The sequence below is a fragment of the Parasteatoda tepidariorum genome, chromosome 6, assembly GCF_982258835.1.
Source record: "Parasteatoda tepidariorum strain Cologne lab strain chromosome 6, Ptep-v5.0, whole genome shotgun sequence".
NCBI classification, from domain to species: Eukaryota; Metazoa; Arthropoda; class Arachnida; order Araneae; family Theridiidae; genus Parasteatoda; species Parasteatoda tepidariorum.
This window is the reverse complement of record NC_141760.1, coordinates 24852257-24873912: the sequence shown is the minus strand read 5'-3', so window position 1 is coordinate 24873912 and position 21656 is coordinate 24852257. Positions and strand designations below refer to the sequence as shown.

Below are 21656 nucleotides of genomic sequence, written 5' to 3'. Positions count from 1 at the left end.
CCTCAAAACATTTCATATTAATGATAAAATTTTCTATATAACTTTTAACAAAGTATATGAATTTTATATAAGAAAATACATGAATAATATGGCAAATAAAAAAGTTGTGCACACCAATAATTTTAATGTATGAGATCTAACAAAGAAAACTAATCAATTAAAACATCTAGCTAAATATTGTTTACAATTCAAGATTGCATTATAGCAAGGCAATAAATTATTGTATGCTGTATTTCAAAAAATAATATGTAACAATATCATCTAGCATTTCTATGTTTCAGAAAACTTCTTGAATAAAAAACTATTTTTATAATTATACTATTTTTATAATAAATTATCTATATTATAAGTAATAAAATCACACCATTACTAAACAAATATTTTTAAGCGCTAGATAATACAATATTAAAGAGTACATTAGGTACATCAAAATAAGCAACAATAAGAGTTAAAGTGTACCCAATCCACATACAAGTATTTATCTTGAGGATGTTATACATCACGACAATCATGTTCCAGCACAAAATATTAACCCTCCAAGTGTTGCCCCGGGTAAAATTGTACAGAAATTTTCCTGCCATGCACTATTTTTCCATTCAATGACAAGGAGAAGTCTGTTTTTAACCGCAGAAAAAGCCTACATCTGAAAATTCGAAAAAAAAAACTTGGGACTATAGCTCAGAAGATAAATAGTGATAGCTTTTTGAATTGTGATAATTTTTGACAATAAGACAGTTTTAACCACAGTTTAAACCATCGAGCCAAAAACACATTAAAAACTGCAAAAGCTCATATAGTATATTTATTTAATACTATAAATGTGATTGCCAATAATTTTATTCAAGATATCTATAAAAAAATGGCAGATGGTAAATATGAACTATTTTTTTCATAGAAAACATTAAATACGTATACAATGATTTATATAAAAATTCATGCTCAAAAAATTAAATTGCGTTGTAAAAATAATGTCTTTGAAATTATAATGATTGTTGAAATTGTTAAATGTGATTTATTTTAACAAAATCTTAAACTAGATTTTTTTTTTGTTGCTACATCTTAGATAGTTGAAATTTCTTTCCACTATTTTAAATTGTTTTAAACACTTTAAACCTTTATGAATAAAACTTTAATAGGAATGGCCAGTAAATCTATAATACTCATGCAAGGTGAAGAATTTCATAACAGCAATGAGTATAAAAATTATTTTGCTAATAAAATAAAGATTTCAGCAATGCATAATTATCCAGTGTTGACTATGTTTCCAAAGCTTGCAATTTTGAGGAATGCCTAGAAATTTAATTAAGATTAAAATAATAAAAAAATCTAAGCATTTATAGATTAAACATGGCTGAACTATAAACACCAGTTTTTAATATTATTTATGTTTTTAGTTGTATCCATACATACATTAATTATGGCAGTGATTGATCAGATATATTTTCATAGAATATTTTTAAACATAAATGATACAAAACAAAGTATAATTCCCTAAACAGTTTGATAATAAATAAATAGTAATAAGAGAGCTTAAACAGTATAATAAATAAGACATTTTGAAAATTGTTTCTAATCTAAACTAAAGTTACTAAAGCATTAATTCATTTTTTAATCAGATATTAATTTATTTTTTTATACATTAATTAAAACACTAAAACAATAATTTATTTTTTAAAATTTACAAACATAATTCCTAACTTATATTTGGTTTTAAATCTATTCAGAACCTTTTTCATTTTAAAGTATTGAAAATAAAGAATTAAAAGGAATTTTCTTTCTTTTTTCATAATTGAGATATATACTTACTTATAAATATTGTAAGTATATATATACTTACAATTAAAATTTGTGAGTATATATATATACTTACAAGTCTTCGAAAATGAAAAAAAAAAACATTAAAATTAAATAATTTAAGTGCTTGATAAAAATATGCATTCAAATAGGTTGATTAAAACAACACAAGAATATCACATAAAATCAATAAAAGGGAAACATGCGAGATCACTAGCAATGCAAAATAGTAAATAAAAAAATATATATACAATACAAGCTAAAAAAAATATCACTTTTTCAGTACAAACAAAACACCAACTAAGGAGTTTACAAATGAGACTAACAATATGGAAATGTTACTTTGATGAATAAAATTTAAATCAAATATACACTGTTTTGAGGTACTTAAATGACTTTAAAACATTAAATGATACAATAAAATTTATAGGAAAAAATTATATATAAACATTACATTCAAATAATTTAATATTTGATAAAATACTAAAAAATGTTAAAAAATTATTTTACATATGCTCAATAAATTTTCGAAAACTTTACAATACACGGCATGGATTTTTTTTCTGTAATATTATAAAGCAAATGAAACATGTTCTCAGTTATAAAAAAAAAAATTTTTAAACACATTTTTACTTTGAAAATTATCAATATTTCTTCACATTGAAAAACTAATAATGACTAATTCAATTATACAAGCAAATCAATGATATTTAATTTAGAAAAATTCAGATTCAATATTAAGTTGAAATACTTATTTAATAACACAAAAGCAGGGAACAGCTACACACAATTAAAGGTACTCTAATAAACAGCAATTAAAAAAAAAAAAAAAAAACTGGCATTAAAAAAGTAAACATCTTGAGGAAGTGATTCTTATGAACAATCTTAAAACTAGATATTTTTGAAAGGTAACATCACTGTTTTCACTCATATATGTAAAATATTTTTTACCAATACATCAATATTAATACAAAAATATTCATAAACAATAATTTTTTAACAGATGTCAGTTAATACTCTTGATGAAGTTCAAAAACAAACAATAAGAAAAGAACAGAAAAAGAAAAATAACATGAATACTGATATCTTTTTAAGCTAATAAACAAATCAGATTTTGAAATCATTATGCATTGAATTATAATTTGTTTTCCTTTATCAATATTTCTTGATCATAAAAAATTTGTAATAAAGTTTCTTTAATGTAATCTAAGAATTCAAATTTAATTTAACAAGTAAACACTAGTTAACAAGAACATATTTCCCATAACATGAATTTACAATCAACATTATAGGATCAAAACAGCCTACTTTTAAAAGAAAGCAGTACCTCTGGAATAAAGGAACCCAAGAAATAGTGCCAAGCACAATAGGCATTGAGAGAAATATAGCATAAACCTTTTTTTTAAAATCAAAATCATAAAGTTAAAAATTAACAATGAATAAATAAATTACTATTTATAATCTGGCAATTTTAAATAAGTTGCTTACATTACATTATGCTTATGAAAATCAGTTATGTTTATCTATAAACATTATACGATTGAAAATTAAGGAAAAAATTGCAGTTAAAGAATATGCTGGTCAATAAGCCTATTGGTGTCCCGTAGAATACAGAAATGGTGCAATAAAGATTTTTGAAGACTATATAACAACATATCAATTAGGATAGTTCTCCAATGGGAGCATTTTCAAGCCATAATTTGTGCATGAAACGATAGAGGTCATCAGAGACAGATACCTTATATGGAGTTGGGTTTAAGTTTCTTTTAATGTCTGAACGTAGTGTAGCTAATGAATCTTGAACTCGTTGCCGGATTTCAGACAGAACAGGTAGATAAGTACAAATCTTGCCTTCACTAAAACAAAGTTCATACAAGTTTAACACATTCTCTGGCTGGACATAAGCTCGCTTGGATTCCTGAAATGGATGACGAACGAGAACTTTATCACCGACCCGAGGTGCAGGTTCATCTTTCATTTGCAGCAAGTCGACAAGCGCATGACCATCTTTACCGAACAATCTATAAACAGTCTTTGAGGCTGGAATTGTAACTTTTTCTACATCTAAACTCAACTTGATGCAGGGTTTTGAATTAACTTCAACAAGCTTGTAGACGCAACCCAAAGCAGGTTGCTTTTGACACGTCACTAAGTGGGTGCCGATACCAAAGCACTTAATTTTGTGGCCTTGTTCATTAAGAGATATGATGGTCTCTTCATTGATATCATTACTTGCAACAATGCTCATATGCTTGAACCATGGAACTTTAAAGTGTTCTCCTAATTTACAAAACATATCAAAGGCAATATTAGACAAATAAGCCAAATCTCCACTGTCAATTCGGACACCAATCGCTTGGTAACCAAGATCGTTAAGCGCTAAAGCCACTGCACAGAAATTCAATAAACCACTCTTTTTCACATCATATGTATCAACTAGAGCTAAAAAGCTATTGGGAAAAGATATAGCATAAGCAATGAAAGCCGCCAATTCACCATCACTCGTTTCACCACTCAAGCTTTTCAAGACAGTAATTATCTGAGATCGATACATTGTAGAAAGATCAATTAAATCTACCTCCTGACCATCTTTGTTACTTTTCAATGTCTTCAACCTACAATCCTTTAGTGATGAATAGGACATAACAAAGGCATGGGCATGAGTCCCTTTGACAGGAATATCATACATTTTTCCTGCCAAGAGATTGCTGGTACCATCAAAGCCACCAACATAAACGTATTTTGAGGCTGACAACCCTCCATCCGGTCCTTGCGCTCTTCTTAGACCATATTCAAGCAATTGCAAATCAGACCCTGCAGCAATTCTGTAACGTGCAGCATTAGTAGCAACTAAACTAGCAAAGTTGACTAGAGTAAGAAATGAAGTTTCCAACAATTGAACTACAGGCAAAGGGCCTTCAACTTTAATTAGAGGTACACGAGGAAATACTACAGTACCTTCAGGAATTGCATAGAGCTTTACATCTTTTGCTGTAAGGTCAGCAAGAAACTTATAAAAAGAAGGCTCCACAGTAGCTGGAAGAACACTTTTCAAATAATCTATATCACTCTCTGAATAACGAAAATTTTCTAAAAATTTAAGGCACTCCTCCAGTCCGGCGAATACAGTAAATTCTCCATGAAAAGGATTTTTTCGAAAAAATAAATCAAATACAGCATTATCCCCGCATTTATCACTTTTCCAGTAAGCATAAGCCATGGTTATTTGATATAAGTCTGTTAAAAGAGGTTGGACTATTCCATTCAATTGAGGAAGTTTGCGCTTTTCCATCTCTGACATTTTAGCTAAGTAGTGATATCAGTATAATACAGAGATATTTATCATTCTCCTTTCCAAAACAAGAACTATAATCTAAGCTGTCTTACAGGACCGGTGACAGCGAAAACTATTATTCACATATATGTTGTTGCCAATACTGTTTTAAGTAAAATTAATTTTACTAAATTACTGCCAAATAAATGAAATTTAAAAAAAATTACAGTCAAACAGCCTCCGAGTTAAACACTGTTTTTCAAACTGCTTCCTTCAATGAATATTTCTTCAAATATTCATTAGAGAACAACAATTGTTTCAATTTTACCGCGTGCTCTCACCGCGAATGTTTGCAGTCCATTTCGTGAGCTATGGAACTTTTTACTCCTTCGTAACTCCTTCCATGACTAAATCTGATTGATAAAACCGATAAAACTCAAATCAAAACAAATGTCAAAAACTTAAATATCAATGTCATGATGGATATACCGGAGCGCCACGAACGGAAAGAAATATAACAAAAATGTATTTTTATTTTTATAAATATTATTAATATAACTAATTAGGAAATTAGGCAATAAGATTACAATTATCCATTAAAACTTAATAAATTTGATAATTTCATACTCCAGAAACTTTTAAACTCTCCTCATGAAGTTTTGAAGCCTGTATTTATTAAGCTCTGATTGGGTGATAGAGGCGATGCTTTTGTTTGATTGGATAAAATCAGAAGTTATTTGATAGTAATTTTTTGCAGGACAAGACATCTCAACGCCTTAACATTGCATGCACCGACAGGAGCGACGTGGTCTGTGGACAAATTACAACGTGAAATCATAAATCTAACGACAAAAAGAGTTAAGATTGCGGCAAAATGGTATAGTTTTTATTAGTGTTTTAATTTAATTATCTTAACTTTAATTTAATTATTTGTGCAGATCTTTAGCTATACAATGCTTTCTACTTTCATTTTAACATCCTGTTTGTTTTAAACTGTTAAGCCTAAAAGCATGTTAAGATGGTAATGTTATTATTCAAAGCTTAAGTATGTGATTAATTTGATACTCAAATTCATAGATTTATATTATAATGAGTTATTTGTATAACTCATTATAATTAGATTAATGATATCTGATAGAGAAATAGAGGCTATGCGTAAGCCGTAGGATCTCGTCTCTCACACCATGTGTGTCCTATTAAAGTTTAATGTTCCAAATTTATATTTATTCCTTAATTTTATGAAATTAATTTCTTTTAGATTGTTCGTTAGACTTCTAGTTCGTTAGACAAAAAATAGCTATAAGGTTTAGAATTCACAATTCTTTTAAATTGTAGTGATTGATTTTGCAACTGTATGCAGTGTATTACAGGAAATATTAATTTTTAGGCCTATATGTTACTTAAATCACTTAATTAAGGCTTTCTATTGTGACTGGCTTATTTTCTTTATATTTTTTTTTTCAATTGTCAGGGGATATTTCAGTACCAAACATAATCTGTTGTGCTAGTGTACCAAATTGGAAAGATTTTAAACTTGCATTGATATTTTTTTTAAAAAAAAAAGCATGTAGAACACAACCCTATGCCTATAGTTGGCTAGAGATTTATGCTCTTTGATTTGATCCACTTTTGTGGTCTTATTTTACTTTCTCACAGCTGCTGCTTGGAAGTTGCCAAGATTTAGCAATTATTCTGCTACAGATCAGGATACAGTAATATTCCCCATTTCTAACACATTAATTGAATAGATTAGCTGTGTCAGTCTTAGAAGTCAATTTCACAACATGGGGCCTCTTTCTTTCAATTAATGCTAAAGTTGTAAATTTTCTTTATAGGCAGTTGCTGCTCATAGACCAGTAGTTACTGTATATAATGAAAATAATGAGCCTGGCACCACTGGTGTGGCCCTCCCTGTCGTCTTTAGGGCTCCAATACGTCCAGACATAGTTAATTTTGTTCATATGAACATGGCAAAAAATCGAAGACATCCATATGCTGTTTCAAAAGAAGCTGGTGAGTATATCTTTATAATTGCTCCTCAATCTTTTATTTTCACTTTTATATACGTTCTTATTATTTTATATTACATCATCAGTACCAGAAATTTTTAGAGTAATTGAGATTCAAGTAAAAGTTAATCTGACTCAAACCCTAGAAATTTTTAACCTTATATTCCAAAAAAGTACATTTCACACTTTAGTTTGCAAATATGCTAATAAATAATATTAAAAATCATAAAACAAATTTCCAAACAGACAATCACTTAGTGTAATTTTGAGATTCTTTTTTAAGTGCATATATAATTAATAGATCAGCTCAAGATGTTAAGTTTGAAACAAATACTAACTATACAGATTGATGTATTTACATATCCATTACTTCTGTGTTCTGTAGTTCTGTGTTCTCAGTGTTTTCACTACAGCGCGAGAATCTCGCATATTTTTTTTATATTCTCGCATTAAAAAATGATAACCGCGAGAAATTCGCGCATTCTATAAACCTATTTCAAAATTCGCGAATTTCTCGCATTTTGAAAAAAATTTCTCATTTGCGCCATTTAGAATAAAATCCGTTTCACTTTTCTTCCTGGATCTTTTATTATTTTCAAAATCTGCCCCATTATCTAGCTTCCCTATTTACCAGTATTGTTCAGAACCTTTAAGAACAACAGAGCACCATCCTTCCGAACCACGGAACCTCTTTCAGAACGCATTTCTCTGCAACCACGTGTTTACCGTAGGTAAAGTTTCTTCATGTAAGATGTTCAAATTTTTTGCTCGTTAATGTAAGATGGACAAATACCTTGTAAAGCCAATATCTTCTACTCCGAAACGGACAAATGAAAATGAAACAAATGTGGGTAGAAACGATCAAAACGAAACAAATACGCATTTGAGCAACCTAATGAGAATAGCTGATGAAAAAGTAGATGTAGAACATTTTCCATTTGATGATGCTGCAAAAATATTCAATGCTTTAAAAATTAGAAGATATTAAAAATGCATTATGATTAAAGAAATGATTTTTTTTTCAAGTCTCTTGGTGTTTTTTTTTTTTTTTTTTTAATTTTTGAAGTCTCACTTAACTTTTTGAAATCTCACCCTGTTTTTGAGAAAGGGTGAGAAATTCTCACCCATTTTTTTTCTGAGATGAAAACACTGGTTCTTTTTAATTAAATTTCTGAAAAGCACAAGAAATTGCAGTCAAAAGTTTTAGATACTAATTCACAATGTAATGAAGTACAAAAATTATTTTTTTAAATATACTATTTCCCAGACTAATGAATGTTACAGTTTCAGATGATATTTGAAATTAGGCTCCTTTTAACCAGTAAAATACGTGCTTTAGAATTCATGTCTAATGTATAACAGCAACAAATCTTATTTGAATTAAATTAGTGCTTTTAAAAAGTTCAATTTCTTAACCATTTGGTTTAAAAACAAATGGTATTAAGAATATTTAATAAAAAATTATTGAATTTTTTTAATTGGATGGATTTTTAATCCATTTTTATACATGATTAAAATAAATTTTTCATCTGTCATTTTTATATATTTGTTTATGTGATAATTGTATTGAATTAGGAATAAGTGAAAATTTAGCAGGTTATTTACTAATTTTAATTTAACCATGTAAAGTGTTAAGATAATGTATTACTATTTATAGAAAACAATTTTTGACATTAAAGATAAGTTAAGAATAAAAAAAAGTTACAGTTCAGTTACTCTCCTGCATCTATTAGTATCTTGCACTGCAATTTCTTATGTATCATTTATTTTTATTAGATATAAATTTATTTTTTGAAGAAAATTTTTTATTTTGGTTTTCTATGTAAATTAACCTAAAATTGTATTTTAATAAAATTAAAAAAAATTTCCCTGATAATTTTATATCAAGTTGTTTTTCAATAATAAAAGTTACTTTTAAATTAAAATATAAGTAAATTTTTAAGCACAAATCTTTGTCTGCTGTAGGTATCATGCTTTTGCAGATGACAATCTTGTGCGAAATGAAATTCACTCTGAACCATGGTCAGACTTAATATAGTCTTGCACACTGATTGAGTTGATACAAAGTCAGATCTATTAATGATTTCTGCTGCTTATTTTATGACTAATTTATTCTAAGAAATTTGACTGTTTTATCGTGCACTGGGGGGGGGGATATGTCTTTATTAAGCAAACATTTGTTTAGGGTATTTTTAAAAAAATTGTCAGTGTAGTATATAAGATCGATTTTAGGGTACCTTTAGATAAGTGACGGCCAGCACTGTTAGTAGCCTGACCCCACGTTGGTGGCTCGGAAGTGATCTGACCATGCCTAACCTCATTTGTCACGACCACGTCGATTAGAACATTCCTCTTTTGACAGATAGTCGGCACTGAACAGTTGACTTGCTATTTGTATGTGCAATGTTTTCCTCTCACTGTTGCTTCTATAGCTCAATCACACACTTTAAAGCATGTCCACGCTAGACTATTACTAGCGTATCTATCCTTGGTACAACTATTAAATCCCCATTCACTAGCTAGTATGACATGTCAACAGTATCCTATTAAGAGGTACCTTTAGATAGGTGGCAGTGACATTGTCTGTAGCCTAAATTTACAATCCGTTTCAGTCTTTTACATTTTAAATATTTTAAAAAAATAGATGGTAGGGCAGATGTAATAAAAAAAGCCTTATTTGTAGACAGCTTATGTTTAATGCCAACAAGACTTTCAAGCGAACACAAATATTTTATATATAAGGCAAGGAAAATGGAGCTTATTAAGAATTAAAATAAAACTAAAATATTAATCCTAAACAATTAAATGATATTGTTAAGAAATAAACTAAAACAAGTTAAGCAGTTTTTGTGTATCTTGGCAGTAAAGTTACGAACAGAGGAAGAACTGGTAAATATATAACTAAATAGATTAAGCAAACCCTGAAACAGTTATGCTTTTCTCAATAAATTCTGGAAAAACAAATTAACAAGAATTAGACTACTACTAAATACGACTACGGCAAAAATTAGAATTTTAGTGCTAGATCTGTCCTAAGTGAATATGAGTCGTGGCATTGTTTTAAAGATAACATGGAAAAACTTCATTATCAACTGTTTAAGAAGAATCTTGCTTATCAAGTGGTTCCATAAAATTTGTCATGCGAAAATCCTTAGAAAAGCAAAATGGAAACCAATTGATTTAGAAATGAATTGTCATGTTCTGTGTAAACACGAAAAATTTAATGTAAAACAATTTTTTGATTGGAACCTTCAGGGCGATAGAAATAGACCTGAACAAATAATTGGTGCGTGATGACTGTAAATCAGTCAAAAACAATAGGAAATGCATGGAAATCTGTAAAATATCTGGCCAGAGTAATTATTTTGTTTAATAAATTTTTGATTTTATTTAATTGTTAGTGTTTTAATAGTCTATTAAGATATATAAGTTTTAACTAATTATGTATTACTTTTTAGGCCATCAAACTTCTGCTGAATCTTGGGGTACTGGACGAGCCGTAGCTCGAATTCCTAGAGTCCGTGGTGGTGGAACTCACCGTTCTGGTCAAGGTGCTTTCGGTAACATGTGTCGTGGCGGTCGTATGTTTGCACCAACTAAGACATGGAGGAGATGGCATCGCAAAATAAATGTTAACCAACGTCGTTATGCTGTATGCTCTGCCATTGCAGCAACTGGCGTTCCAGCCCTGGTCATGTCTAAAGGTATGATATTGTTTCATGTGTATTAAGTTGTCAATATATTACGAGCAATTAAGCAGATTTTTAAAGAAAGTTTTTTTTTATGAAGAAAAATATGATATAAAAGGTAATATTGATATTGGTCAGACTCATAAGGTTTGATTAAAAAAAAAGTGTCCACTAAGTTATCTACCTGCCACTGAATGTTAATGGAAAGTTTTAAATTTTGACGCTTGGTTATAAGAATAAATTTCCTATGTAACATGTTATTTTATTAGATTATAATAGTTTTAGTAGGTTTTTTTCATATAAAGCTGAAAAATGAAATTTAATTACAGAAGGCTTAAAAATTATTTCTTGCAATCTTGTGCTCCGGGAAAAAGAAGTTAAAGTGGTAAAGGAAAATTGATTTTACATATTGTAAATAAAGTGCCCGAGAGTTTTTTTTATTTATTTATTTTTTTAATTAATAAAATGAATTTTAACCAAAATTCAGGTTTTATTTTCAAATAAAAAAGAAACTGGATACAATCTTTTGTTTTCTGCTCAAATCTTCTGAACGTTTTTTTGCTTTTGATGTTTTTATTCTGATTACTGTTTGCTTTATAGGACATAAGATTGAGCAGATTCCTGAAGTTCCCTTAGTTGTGAATGATAAAGTTCAAGAATATACTAAAACCAAGCAAGCTGTTCAGTTTTTACGAAAAATCAAGGCCTGGGCTGATATTCAAAAAGTAAAGTTTTTTTTTTTAAAAAAAAGAATTTAAGAAAAAGACCTAGCTTGTTTTATATGTAAGCACAAATCTTTGTCTGCTGTAGCTATTATGTGCTCTTCTAGATGACAAACTTGTGCTATAAAAAAATCACTCTGAACCATGGTCAGACTTTATTATAATAGTCTTGCACACTGATTGAGTTGGAACAGAAATTTTACTTATTACTAAGTATTATATTTTTTTGTTTAATAGCCTATATTGGTTATATTTTTTAAAAGTCATTCATATCTGCAATTATTGAAAAGTGATGATTGCTTAATATCAGTGTTAGAATTATTTTTAGGTTTGATTTCAAAAATGGTATATGTTATGTTTTATTTTTGTATAATTCATAGCTATCTACTCTATTTATCTACATTAGAAACATTCTTATGATTGAGAAGTAATCAGTAATTTCTTTTCTATGTATTTGTTTACTCTAATACTAAAGGAAGATTTGAACTGAGAAATATTAGAAAGTTATTGATTTTTCAGAATTGTTTTTATTTCCTTAAAATATTTTGATAATGTTTTATATGCTGTTCAATATTTTACAACTATTTTATACTAATGTAAAATCAGACTATTGCTATTTATAATTAAAATTATTGAGTAGTGTTGAATTATAAAAGTGTTGAATTGAAAATAGTGTTGAATTTTTTTTTTTAATTTAACGGCAGGCACTGAACTTTCGTTCATTGTCTTAGAAGATGACGGAAGTGTTGCTCATTTATCGTTGCCCAATGGACACCTGTGAAACAAAGTCGCGGAGACAAGCAACCTTACCCACATTACACTGCCACAAAAACCAGTTCGTAGGGTGGGCCACATTCACACATCAGAATACAAGAGAGAGAGAGACATCCATGCCCAGAGCAGGATTTGAACCCTCTGCCATTGGCTTTGCAGTCAGGCACGCTAATCACTCGGCCGCCTGGCCGGCTTTTAAAAAAATATGTCCTCTACGATTCAAATCTTGCAATGCTCTTTTATGTTTCATAATAATCGTTGTCTGGCGATGATTTCCTTGCAAATTGAGCTTGTCTTAGAGATTACCTAGCTGCTCTATATTTAAATAGAGACCCCCAAAAAAATTAAAAATCACTTGGAAATCCATAGCAATAACTTAAAAATTGGATTCAGAAAACTGGACAGTAAAATCATTTTTATAAAATGCATCAAAGTCCCTTTTCTAATACGATTAAAATTATCTACAAAGCAATGCAGCATTAAATAAAGAGATTTTAAAAAGCTGTATGAATATCTGTGGCTATAACTAACATTGAGATGAGTAAAACATAGGTTTAAGTGTAAATTTTTGATAAACTAGTGCATTAATAAAAATAATGTGGGTTGTAGAGATTTTAGTGTCAAAGACCAGATTAGTTTTGATATTCTATTCTTCATTGTTGATGTTTCACTTCTCCAAGATTGTCAGCTAAGTACTGGTTTAAGTGCTTTGTGTTAACTCTTTTGGTAAATAATGTTATCATCTGAAACTTAGTTTTTAAGTTGTCAGTAGTAACGAGCTCCTGATAATAGATCTTGGTTTATGTACCATTTTCATATTTTAAGAGCAAACAAAAAAACTTTTCATTAGTCTTAATATTTTTTGGGGTTATTCATTATTTATGAATAGTGTTTGTATTTAGTTTTGCCCTTCCTCTCCCTTGGTTCAAGGTAAAATCCATAAGTCTTGGCAAGTTTTTTTTTTTTTTTTTTTTTTTTTTTTAAATTTTAGGGTGGGTTGATTAGATGAAACTAAATATCCTTCCCAACAGGTTTACCTCTGTGCTTCTTTAGTTTAATTTGAGTTTTATTCAATCTCCATAGTTCTAAGAACACGCATTATGATTGGATATCAAACTAATCTGGCTCTGAAGATTTTTAATTTATTGGTTTATTACTTTTTGCATTATTGAATTTCATTGGTAGACTTTTTGCTATTAGTGATCAGACATAATGCTAAATAAAAGCACTTCTGGGAAAGAAGAGAACTTCGCTCTTTCTACCTAAGAAGGTACAGTAATACATTGTCAGAGCTTTGCATTATTCAATAAGAATTGTATTGCAGGAGCACTATATTTGTACTGACTAAAATTTTTTAGGTTTGATAAATTTGTACTCAAGGCTTTGTTTTAGATAATGTAAATAATGTATTATAAATTAGGAGTGTTAGTTGCTAATACTAATAATAATAATTGTATGTGCTAATAATAATAATTTTATGTGGCTTTTCGATCACCAGAATAATTTTTAACAATATGATATTGAATAATTTGCCACAAACAAGTACATTAATAATTCCATGTTCGACAATTTAACTTGCTTAGTAATCCAAGATTGTCAGCAGAGTACTGGCTTAAGTACTTTGTGTTAACTCTTTTGGTAAATAAAATTGTTGCCCAAGACTTTGTTTTAAAGTTAAAGGCAATAATAAGTTCTTGAGGGTTTAATTTGGACTTCATTCCATCTTCATAGTTTAAGAACGCACATTAGAATATGATTGGATATCAAGCTAATAAATTAATCTGACTCGTGGACTTTTTAATTAATTGATTGGCTTTTATTTTTTGCATTATTGAATTTCATTAGTAGACTTTTTGCTATTAGTGATCAGACATAATGCTAAATAAACACTTCTGGGAATGAAGGGAGCTTAGCTCTCTCCTCCTAAGAAGGTACAGGAACACTTTTATTATGGAACAGAATTTTCTGTTATTTATAATGAAAATAGATTTTTATTCTTCTATATGTTGAATGAGTGTTTGTTTTGTGTTTATATAGTAATATTATTTTATTTATTTATTTTTTTAAGGTTTACAATTCCAAGCGATTCAGAGCTGGCAAAGGTAAAATGAGAAACCGTAGAAGAATTCAAAGATTGGGACCTGTTATTGTTTATAGAAAAGATCAGGGTCTTACAAGGGCTTTTAGAAATATACCCGGTAAGACATCTATGACAAAAATCTGAATTCAAATGTCTTATTAATTCTAATTTTATTGCTAATTTTTTAATATAATTCACTAGTGTGGTTCGGGTTCATTATTTTTAAATCTGCTGTTTTTGTTTTTTTTTTTTTTCTTTTTTGAGATTTAAAATAAACTTTTTTAGTGCCATTTCATTTTTTTGTTAGCTTTCAATTTCATAATGACTTATTCTTCCTGTAAATTCATGTTACTTATTATCTTTAAAGGAAATCTATAAGTTAAATTGAGTAGCCTCACTGCTCAATATTTTACTATTGTTCTTACCTTTTCATACAATGTTAACTCTTAAATTTGTGTATTTCTAAAATTCCACAATAAAATAAGATTTTGGTAAAAGGATATGCATATTTTTTTATTTGCACAAATCTTTGTCTGCTCTAACTTTTATGTTATAGCAGGTGACAAACTTGTGCTAGATTATGATCACTCTGAACCATGGTCAGACTTAATATGGTCTTGCACACTGATTGAGTTGATACAGATTTATGTGAAATGTCATGTGTGTATAAATGTTATATGTCAGCTTAGAGTTTTTGCTTTTATGGGTAATTATATTTATTTTCTTCTTTAAAGGTATTGAAACTATCAATGTAGAGAAACTCAACCTTTTGCGCTTAGCTCCTGGTGGACACGTCGGTCGTTTTGTCATTTGGACTGAATCTGCTTTCCGTAGATTGGATGCTATTTATGGAACCTATAAGAAGAACTCAACCACTAAGAAGAATTACAAGTAATTCTTCCTTCAGTTTGTACATATTAAGTGTCTTATTTAGTGTCCTGTGTACTTATGTATTTTCTCTCTTCAGTTTACCCATGCACAAGATGACTAATGCTGATTTGGCCAGGATGCTTAAAAGTCAAGAAATTAGAAAGGCTATCAGACCACCAAAGTATGTAAAAGATGTTTGTTTTTGAAAATTTAAAAACAAATTGAATTTAACTAGATTATGGTGACCTTTTTAAAGTAATTTGTTTTCCTAAAGTAGAGATTAAGAAAATATTAATTAACTAAAGCTTGTAATATTGTAGTGTTTGTTTTATGAATACCTTTTTTGGTATGAAAATTCTTCATTGTAAGTATGTAATAACATAGTAAGATAAAAACATAAAGCATCTGCTCGCACAATCCAAAAGTTTTTGATAAAGGAGCAATTTTTTTGAATATACTAAAACGGTTAACTATTTATTCTTGATCAAAAGTACTTTAAGTACATTTTAAGTTAAGAGATTAATTTTGCACCGAATGGAAGTTAATTAAAAGATTTCCTACTGTTTCCAATGGACTATTTTCATTGTTAAAAAAAAAAACCTTTAACTGTGGTGATGTTCAGATGAAAAGGAATAGTCGTATAGAGGAAATTTAACTAAATATTAGTCTTAGACAAGTGGCCATGTCCAGTTCATCACCACACACATTAAGATAAGAACAAAAATCGAATAACAATTAAAAATAATATATTCTTAAGAAAGAGAACAAGATCATTAGAATGATCTCTATTTGCATGGTGTTAAAATTGTTTATTTAGTTTAGATTGACAAAGATATTTAAGAGTTAACAAATTTTGTACCAGGAAGGCATTCACTCCAATTAATACATAAAAATAAATATGACATTATACAATCTGAAGCTCCACTGCTAATAAATTAAAAAAGAAAAAAATCATGGGGATGATAGAAAATTTTATAAGATAACTTAGCTGTTGAGGTTCCTCATCTTTTAGTATCTATTCCCCAGCTCTCCAAAACCATGTGTGCCCTTGCCTTTTTGTCTTACTCCCACTAACCAAGCCCCCAAAGCCTACACAACTCTTATTGGCTGCTACCTTTTTGGCTGAATTTTTAAGGGCAGAAAAAAGGCAGGTGAAAACTTATGAAAGAGAAACTAAAACTTTAAAGTAGTTATAGCAGAGCAGTGCAGCAAATATAAAAGTAACAAAACATCATAAAAGCAATACCACATAGCTGTAGATGTAAAAAAATGATTGTAGTCTTGATCGCTAATCTTTGGTTGAGAGTGGCAGTTATATCTTTTTTCTTTGGGAGAAGCTTACATACAGCTAAACCCTTACTTTTTCTACCCTTCAGAAATCATGATCACTTTTATATTACAGTAAATATTAAAGTATCTGCAAAATTAGAGAATGACCAAAGTTTGTTTTGGGAAGTTTTAATTGTCAAAGGAGCAAGTCCGATAATTAAACATTGTTTTTTGAATTCCATAATATTGCTTGTTTTGAGGATACTAAAAATTAAAATGTGAATTTTTTCTCCCCCTAGAGATTTGACAATTTATTAGCATATATTTATTTTATGCATTATATATTTTGTGTTAACCAATCTTTTAATCCATAATTTTCTTCAGCAATAAGGTTCAGCGCTACATCCTGAAGAAGAATCCATTGAAGAACATTAGAGTTATGCTGAAATTGAATCCATTTGCTGCGGTTATGAGACGAAAGACTTACCTCTATCAACAGCAGAAAAAGAAAGCTAAAGAAATTAAAGTGATGAAGAGAAGAGGAGTAAGTGTTCTGTTTTTTTTTTCTTCTTTTCGTGTAGTGAATTGTTCGCGATTCTCAATTTCCACTGATTAAGCCGGCTGCATAGAATATTTATTTTTATGCAGTGTGCATAGATGTGGATACAGCAAATCTTTTTTGCTTGCTGCATATCTGTTATGTTAGCATCCAAAAAAGGACAATTGAAAATTTCTGTTAAGAAAGTGCAATTCAGCAGGTACATTCCATTCCCCTTCAGATTTATTCTGGTTCTTTCAGGTAAACCTTTAGTACATGAAGTTGCTAACATTATAATAAAGCTTTCAGAACATGAAAGTGTAAGCAAATTATTTTACATCCCCAGAGTGTGATCCTCTCTGTTGTTCGCGTTGCTCTGTTTCCATACTTGTAAATTTTAATGTTCCATGGATATGAAAGATAATTTTAAGGATTTCTCCCTTAGTATAGCCTCTTCAAAGTACAGCTGGTTAGCATCCAATTAAAGTTCAAATTTCAATTTTTTTTTTATACAATTCTTGAATAGACTGTCCTATCTGTTAAGAATATTGAAATAAGCTAAAATAATACTGCTATTTTTTTTTCTCACAAAAAGCTGTAAAAAAAACTAAATCATACCTGTTCCTATATCATGTATGCAAAATAACTAGTCTTAGAATTGTCAGTAACAGTGATCAGTCAACTATTGAGATTCGAATAGAATAATTCTGTCTATCACAAATTTGTAAAAATTACACATTTTAGTAAAACTGACATTTTTCCCGTCCTCATTCAGTATGTTGCTGCTCTCAAAATCTAATATTTAAGTTGATATAGCATTCATAAGGAATATCAAGATGAACTTAATTATTTTTCTTTTGCCTTATTTGTACATAATCTGGACCTGAAGATGACCCCTCGATAACAAAATAAATTGGTGACATGAAATATGTAAACCATTCGGTTTTTTTCCATCACTTTTTTTAAACATGTTAAATTATAAAAGTACATCAATGTAGGAAGGAGATACTTGGGAAAGCAGAATTTTCATTAAAATGTCAAATACAGTGAAACTTCTCCTAAAGGCCACCTCTATTAAGGGCCAATATTTTGAGGAACGAAAATTTTCCCCATAGACATAATGTTAATTTTCCTCCCATTAGAGGGCCACATTTTCCTGACTACCTCCAATAAAGGCCATTTATTTTTAAAAAAAATTTCTCAAAAATTATATTGTTTTAAGTTTTAAAAAAATACAATACATATTTTTTTTTAAACTTATTTGTTAAATTTTTTCAGGAGTTCAGTCTGATTCAGATAATGAGAATGAGTCCCCCGTGCCATATTTATCAAACCAAGAAACGCTAATAGAAGTAAATAAACTGATATCCCAATCCAAGGCATTAATAAATGATGCGAATTTAACTAATTTGTTCTATAGAGTTAAGGAATCATTAGAAACTAAAATTGTTTGCGAAAAAGTTGTAAAAAGTAAACAAACTTCAATTGAAATTTTTTTAAACATGTATAAAAACCTAAAATGTTAATAAACAGTTTTTTTCTACATAAATTTTGATTTCTTCATTATATTTTTTGGTCACCCCCATTTAAGGGCCACCCCTCATAAGGGCCAATTTTCAATGGAACGACAGGTGGCCCTTACCGAGAGGTTTCACTGTATCTCCATTCAAAATTGTGATCCTTCAGAGTACGTTAATTTATGGTGGAAACATTGATATAAAAGAATTCATTCACATATTTTTACATAAAGTCTATATTTTACTAAATTTTGTTTTATATTTTTATTGTTGAACGAACTTTTTATAGCTTTAGATAATTTCTAATTTATTTTTTTATTTTAAAATATAATTTAATTCAAGCAACAAAAAATACAAAAAGGTTATAAAATGAAAAGGACCTATTGACATCAATCTACTTAGGTTTGAGGAAACAGTGTCTACTAATTCACTGTCACTGGCTGCTAACTGAAAATTAAAATTTTCAGATTTACAAAAACTACATCTTTTTTCATTTAGCATCAAGAATTAACAGTACTCAAGAAATCCAATTTTGTAGAGAAAAAACTATTTTAAAGGTCTTGATCTGTGGTATTTTTAATTAAAACATTTTTTTTTTCATACCTATCATTTTTTAAGGAAAGTTCATATGGTATTTAAATAGTTTCTATTACCGATTAAAAGCAATCCTTTGATTTAAAGTGAAGTATTGTACTTGTAACTTATGACTTATTGTTTGCTTTTTATCTTTATTTATTGGAAGTTACATGAATAATCCATCTGTGCTTTAATCTCCAGTTGTCTTTGTAAATTATATCTGCCTATGTTTCTCTAATATTTCTGGGCAATTTAACCAGTTGCTAATTTCTTATTTGCTGACTTTAAAAGCTTTTACCTCAGTTAAAAAAAAAAAAAATAGCAGTTTTTATAAGTTTTACAAGCTAAAGCTAAGTTTTACAAGATAGTGTAACACTGATCAAAGTAAATGTAACCTACACTTATTTTTAATTAAAAAATTTGATTTTTTTTTTTTTTTTAATATGCATACTTATGTCTGCAAAAAATTGCTCTAACTGAATTTGTAGTATATATATTTCCTTTAAATTTAATTCAGATTGAAGTACCTGAAGAAAAGAAGAAAAAGAAGGGTGCAACTGCAGCAACTAAAAAAGCCAAGCCAGTTGCCAAAAAGGCAGCAGGAAAAGATACGAAGAAAGATGGAAAAGCCAAGGCTAAAAAATAAATTATGTAAAGAGCACTTCGGTTTTGATATTAAATATCGTTATTAATGAAAAGCTTTATGTATTTATTCTTAAAACAAATGGCATTGTAAACACAACTAGTTTATTATAAATTCAATGCTCAAGCTCGAAATAGAATTGATGTCTTCTAATAAACTAATCCAACTCTTAATATCCTGTAAATGTGTGCTACGGACCAGTTGTTTTGTAGTCTTTTGCATTAAGTTTAAACCAAAGCGATCTTCCGATTTTCAAAACTAAAAGGCATCTACATAGCTGCCAACCTCTAGTTAAAAATGCTGAAGATTCGCAACTGCATACTTATTACTAATAAATTTATTTTAAAAAATAGTCCCCTTTTTTTTTAAACGCGAAAAGGGGGAAAAAATAAAAAGAACTTGACCAGCTACTTGAGGGTACAATATTCATTTGTTCTTCTTGCTTGAGCTTGTCAGATATGTGGCACCTCTGCACAATATTCATTTGTTAATTCTTGATTAAAGGAAAATATATCAAATTTTAAGATTTATATTACCATTAGTTTAATTACATTATAATAGTATGCACTATATATGAACTCAATAGAAATTATGGAAAAAGAATTAAATTTTTTTTTTTTTTTTTTTGCAAAGAAGCTTTAGTAGCACCTTTTGCTTTTACAGGGGTCGCATTCCCCCTAAAATTCCTACAACTATGTGCAGACCCTAAAATTCCTAAAAATCTGATAAAATTTTGTTAATAATATAAATAAAATTGTTAATAAATATAATATTATAATAAATATAAATAAAATTGTTTGTTAAAATATAAATAAAAAAAAGCAATAATCTAAAATATAAGAATTTAGCTACATTAATTAAAACTTTTAATTTTGCCACATGGGAATTCTGACCCCGAGAAAGGTTTTTCGATAAATAAAGCAATGCTTAATGTGAGTCACCATGAGAATACTATATGTCTCTTAGACTAATCAAAGATACCATTCGAAATTATGAAGGAGTGTTGAAGATCACCACAACACTATTGAGGGAAGTAAAAGAATCTCACAAATCATATCAAGAATATATTAGAAAAATGATCATGATTAATTTGTTTTTCTCTAACTTCTAATATAAATTGCTGATTTGAAATCTAATAATATCACACAATAGTTTTTCTAAATAAAGTAAGGTAAAGGGTGATAATAAAGTTTTGATTAAGAAGGTAAAAAATCCAAGTTGGTGTTAATTTATTTTTTCTCTTGATTTATTCTCACTTTTGTCTGTTCCTGAATTATGCACTTAATTTCTGATAGGTAATATGAAAAGTTGAAATTTCATTTTTACACTTTAGAGATTTCATTCTTGACTTAATAAATTTCAGAGCTTTATTTTATGACTTGCAATTATTTATGATATGTGTGGATGAATTGTAATAATCTTCTGTTATGTAATAAACTACCGTGTGATCTGTTTTTATCCTAGCAAAATCATATATTACCCCTAAAATTTTTTGAAAAAAGTTCCTAAAATTTTAAAAAACTTTGCTGCTACCCCTGCTTTTACTTAACATCTTTCTAAAAGTCTCTTTCAAAACAGGTCTACCTTTATTACACAAAATCGAATTCTTGATTCAACTCCGCTGAGAGTCCGTGAATGTAGGTACCAGAGTAAAAAATCGTTTTAAATGATCTCGTTAAAAGAATTTTTAGTTTTGTTTTACCTGATAGTATTTGATACAATTTTCTGAAGATAATCAGCACTTTTAAGGGCCTTTCAAATGCTATGTGTCCCGCAGTGGACTGATCGTTAAGACACGGTTCCCAGCAGATCACCGAAGTCAAGCATCACTGGCTACAGTCAGTGTGCGGGTGGGTGACCACTTGGATCAGTCTGCGTAGGGACCGAGGGTGTGCGGTATT

At 29.1% G+C, this 21656-nt stretch overlaps 2 protein-coding genes across 2 annotated transcripts; one reads left to right on the top strand and one right to left on the bottom strand.

Moving 5' to 3' along the window:
* Window positions 1-2170: 2170 nt before the first annotated feature.
* On the bottom strand, window positions 2171-5562 carry Naprt (nicotinate phosphoribosyltransferase). Its single transcript, XM_016068402.5, has one exon. It carries the CDS (start codon window positions 5093-5095, stop codon window positions 3455-3457), a length of 1641 nt encoding a protein of 546 aa, XP_015923888.1. The 5' UTR covers window positions 5096-5562; the 3' UTR covers window positions 2171-3454.
* Window positions 5563-5864: 302 nt separating this feature from the next.
* On the top strand, window positions 5865-19810 carry RpL4 (ribosomal protein L4). The gene is made up of 9 exons (XM_016068403.4): window positions 5865-5945; window positions 6904-7081; window positions 10536-10781; window positions 11367-11491; window positions 14331-14460; window positions 15077-15233; window positions 15310-15393; window positions 16866-17025; window positions 19630-19810. Exons 1-9 carry the CDS (start codon window positions 5943-5945, stop codon window positions 19756-19758), a joined length of 1212 nt encoding a protein of 403 aa, XP_015923889.1. The 5' UTR covers window positions 5865-5942; the 3' UTR covers window positions 19759-19810.
* The last annotated feature ends 1846 nt before the right edge of the window (window positions 19811-21656 follow it).

Bases quoted from the DNA above. Each gene is read 5' to 3' on its own strand.
- RpL4 (XM_016068403.4), top strand. The intron at 7,082-10,535 runs GTGAGTATATCT...ATTACTTTTTAG, and splicing joins TGCTGTTTCAAAAGAAGCTG to GCCATCAAACTTCTGCTGAA. The intron at 15,394-16,865 runs GTATGTAAAAGA...AATTTTCTTCAG, and splicing joins AAGGCTATCAGACCACCAAA to CAATAAGGTTCAGCGCTACA.
- Naprt (XM_016068402.5), bottom strand. From the start codon at position 5,095: ATGTCAGAGATGGAAAAGCGCAAACTTCCTCAATTGAATGGAATAGTC.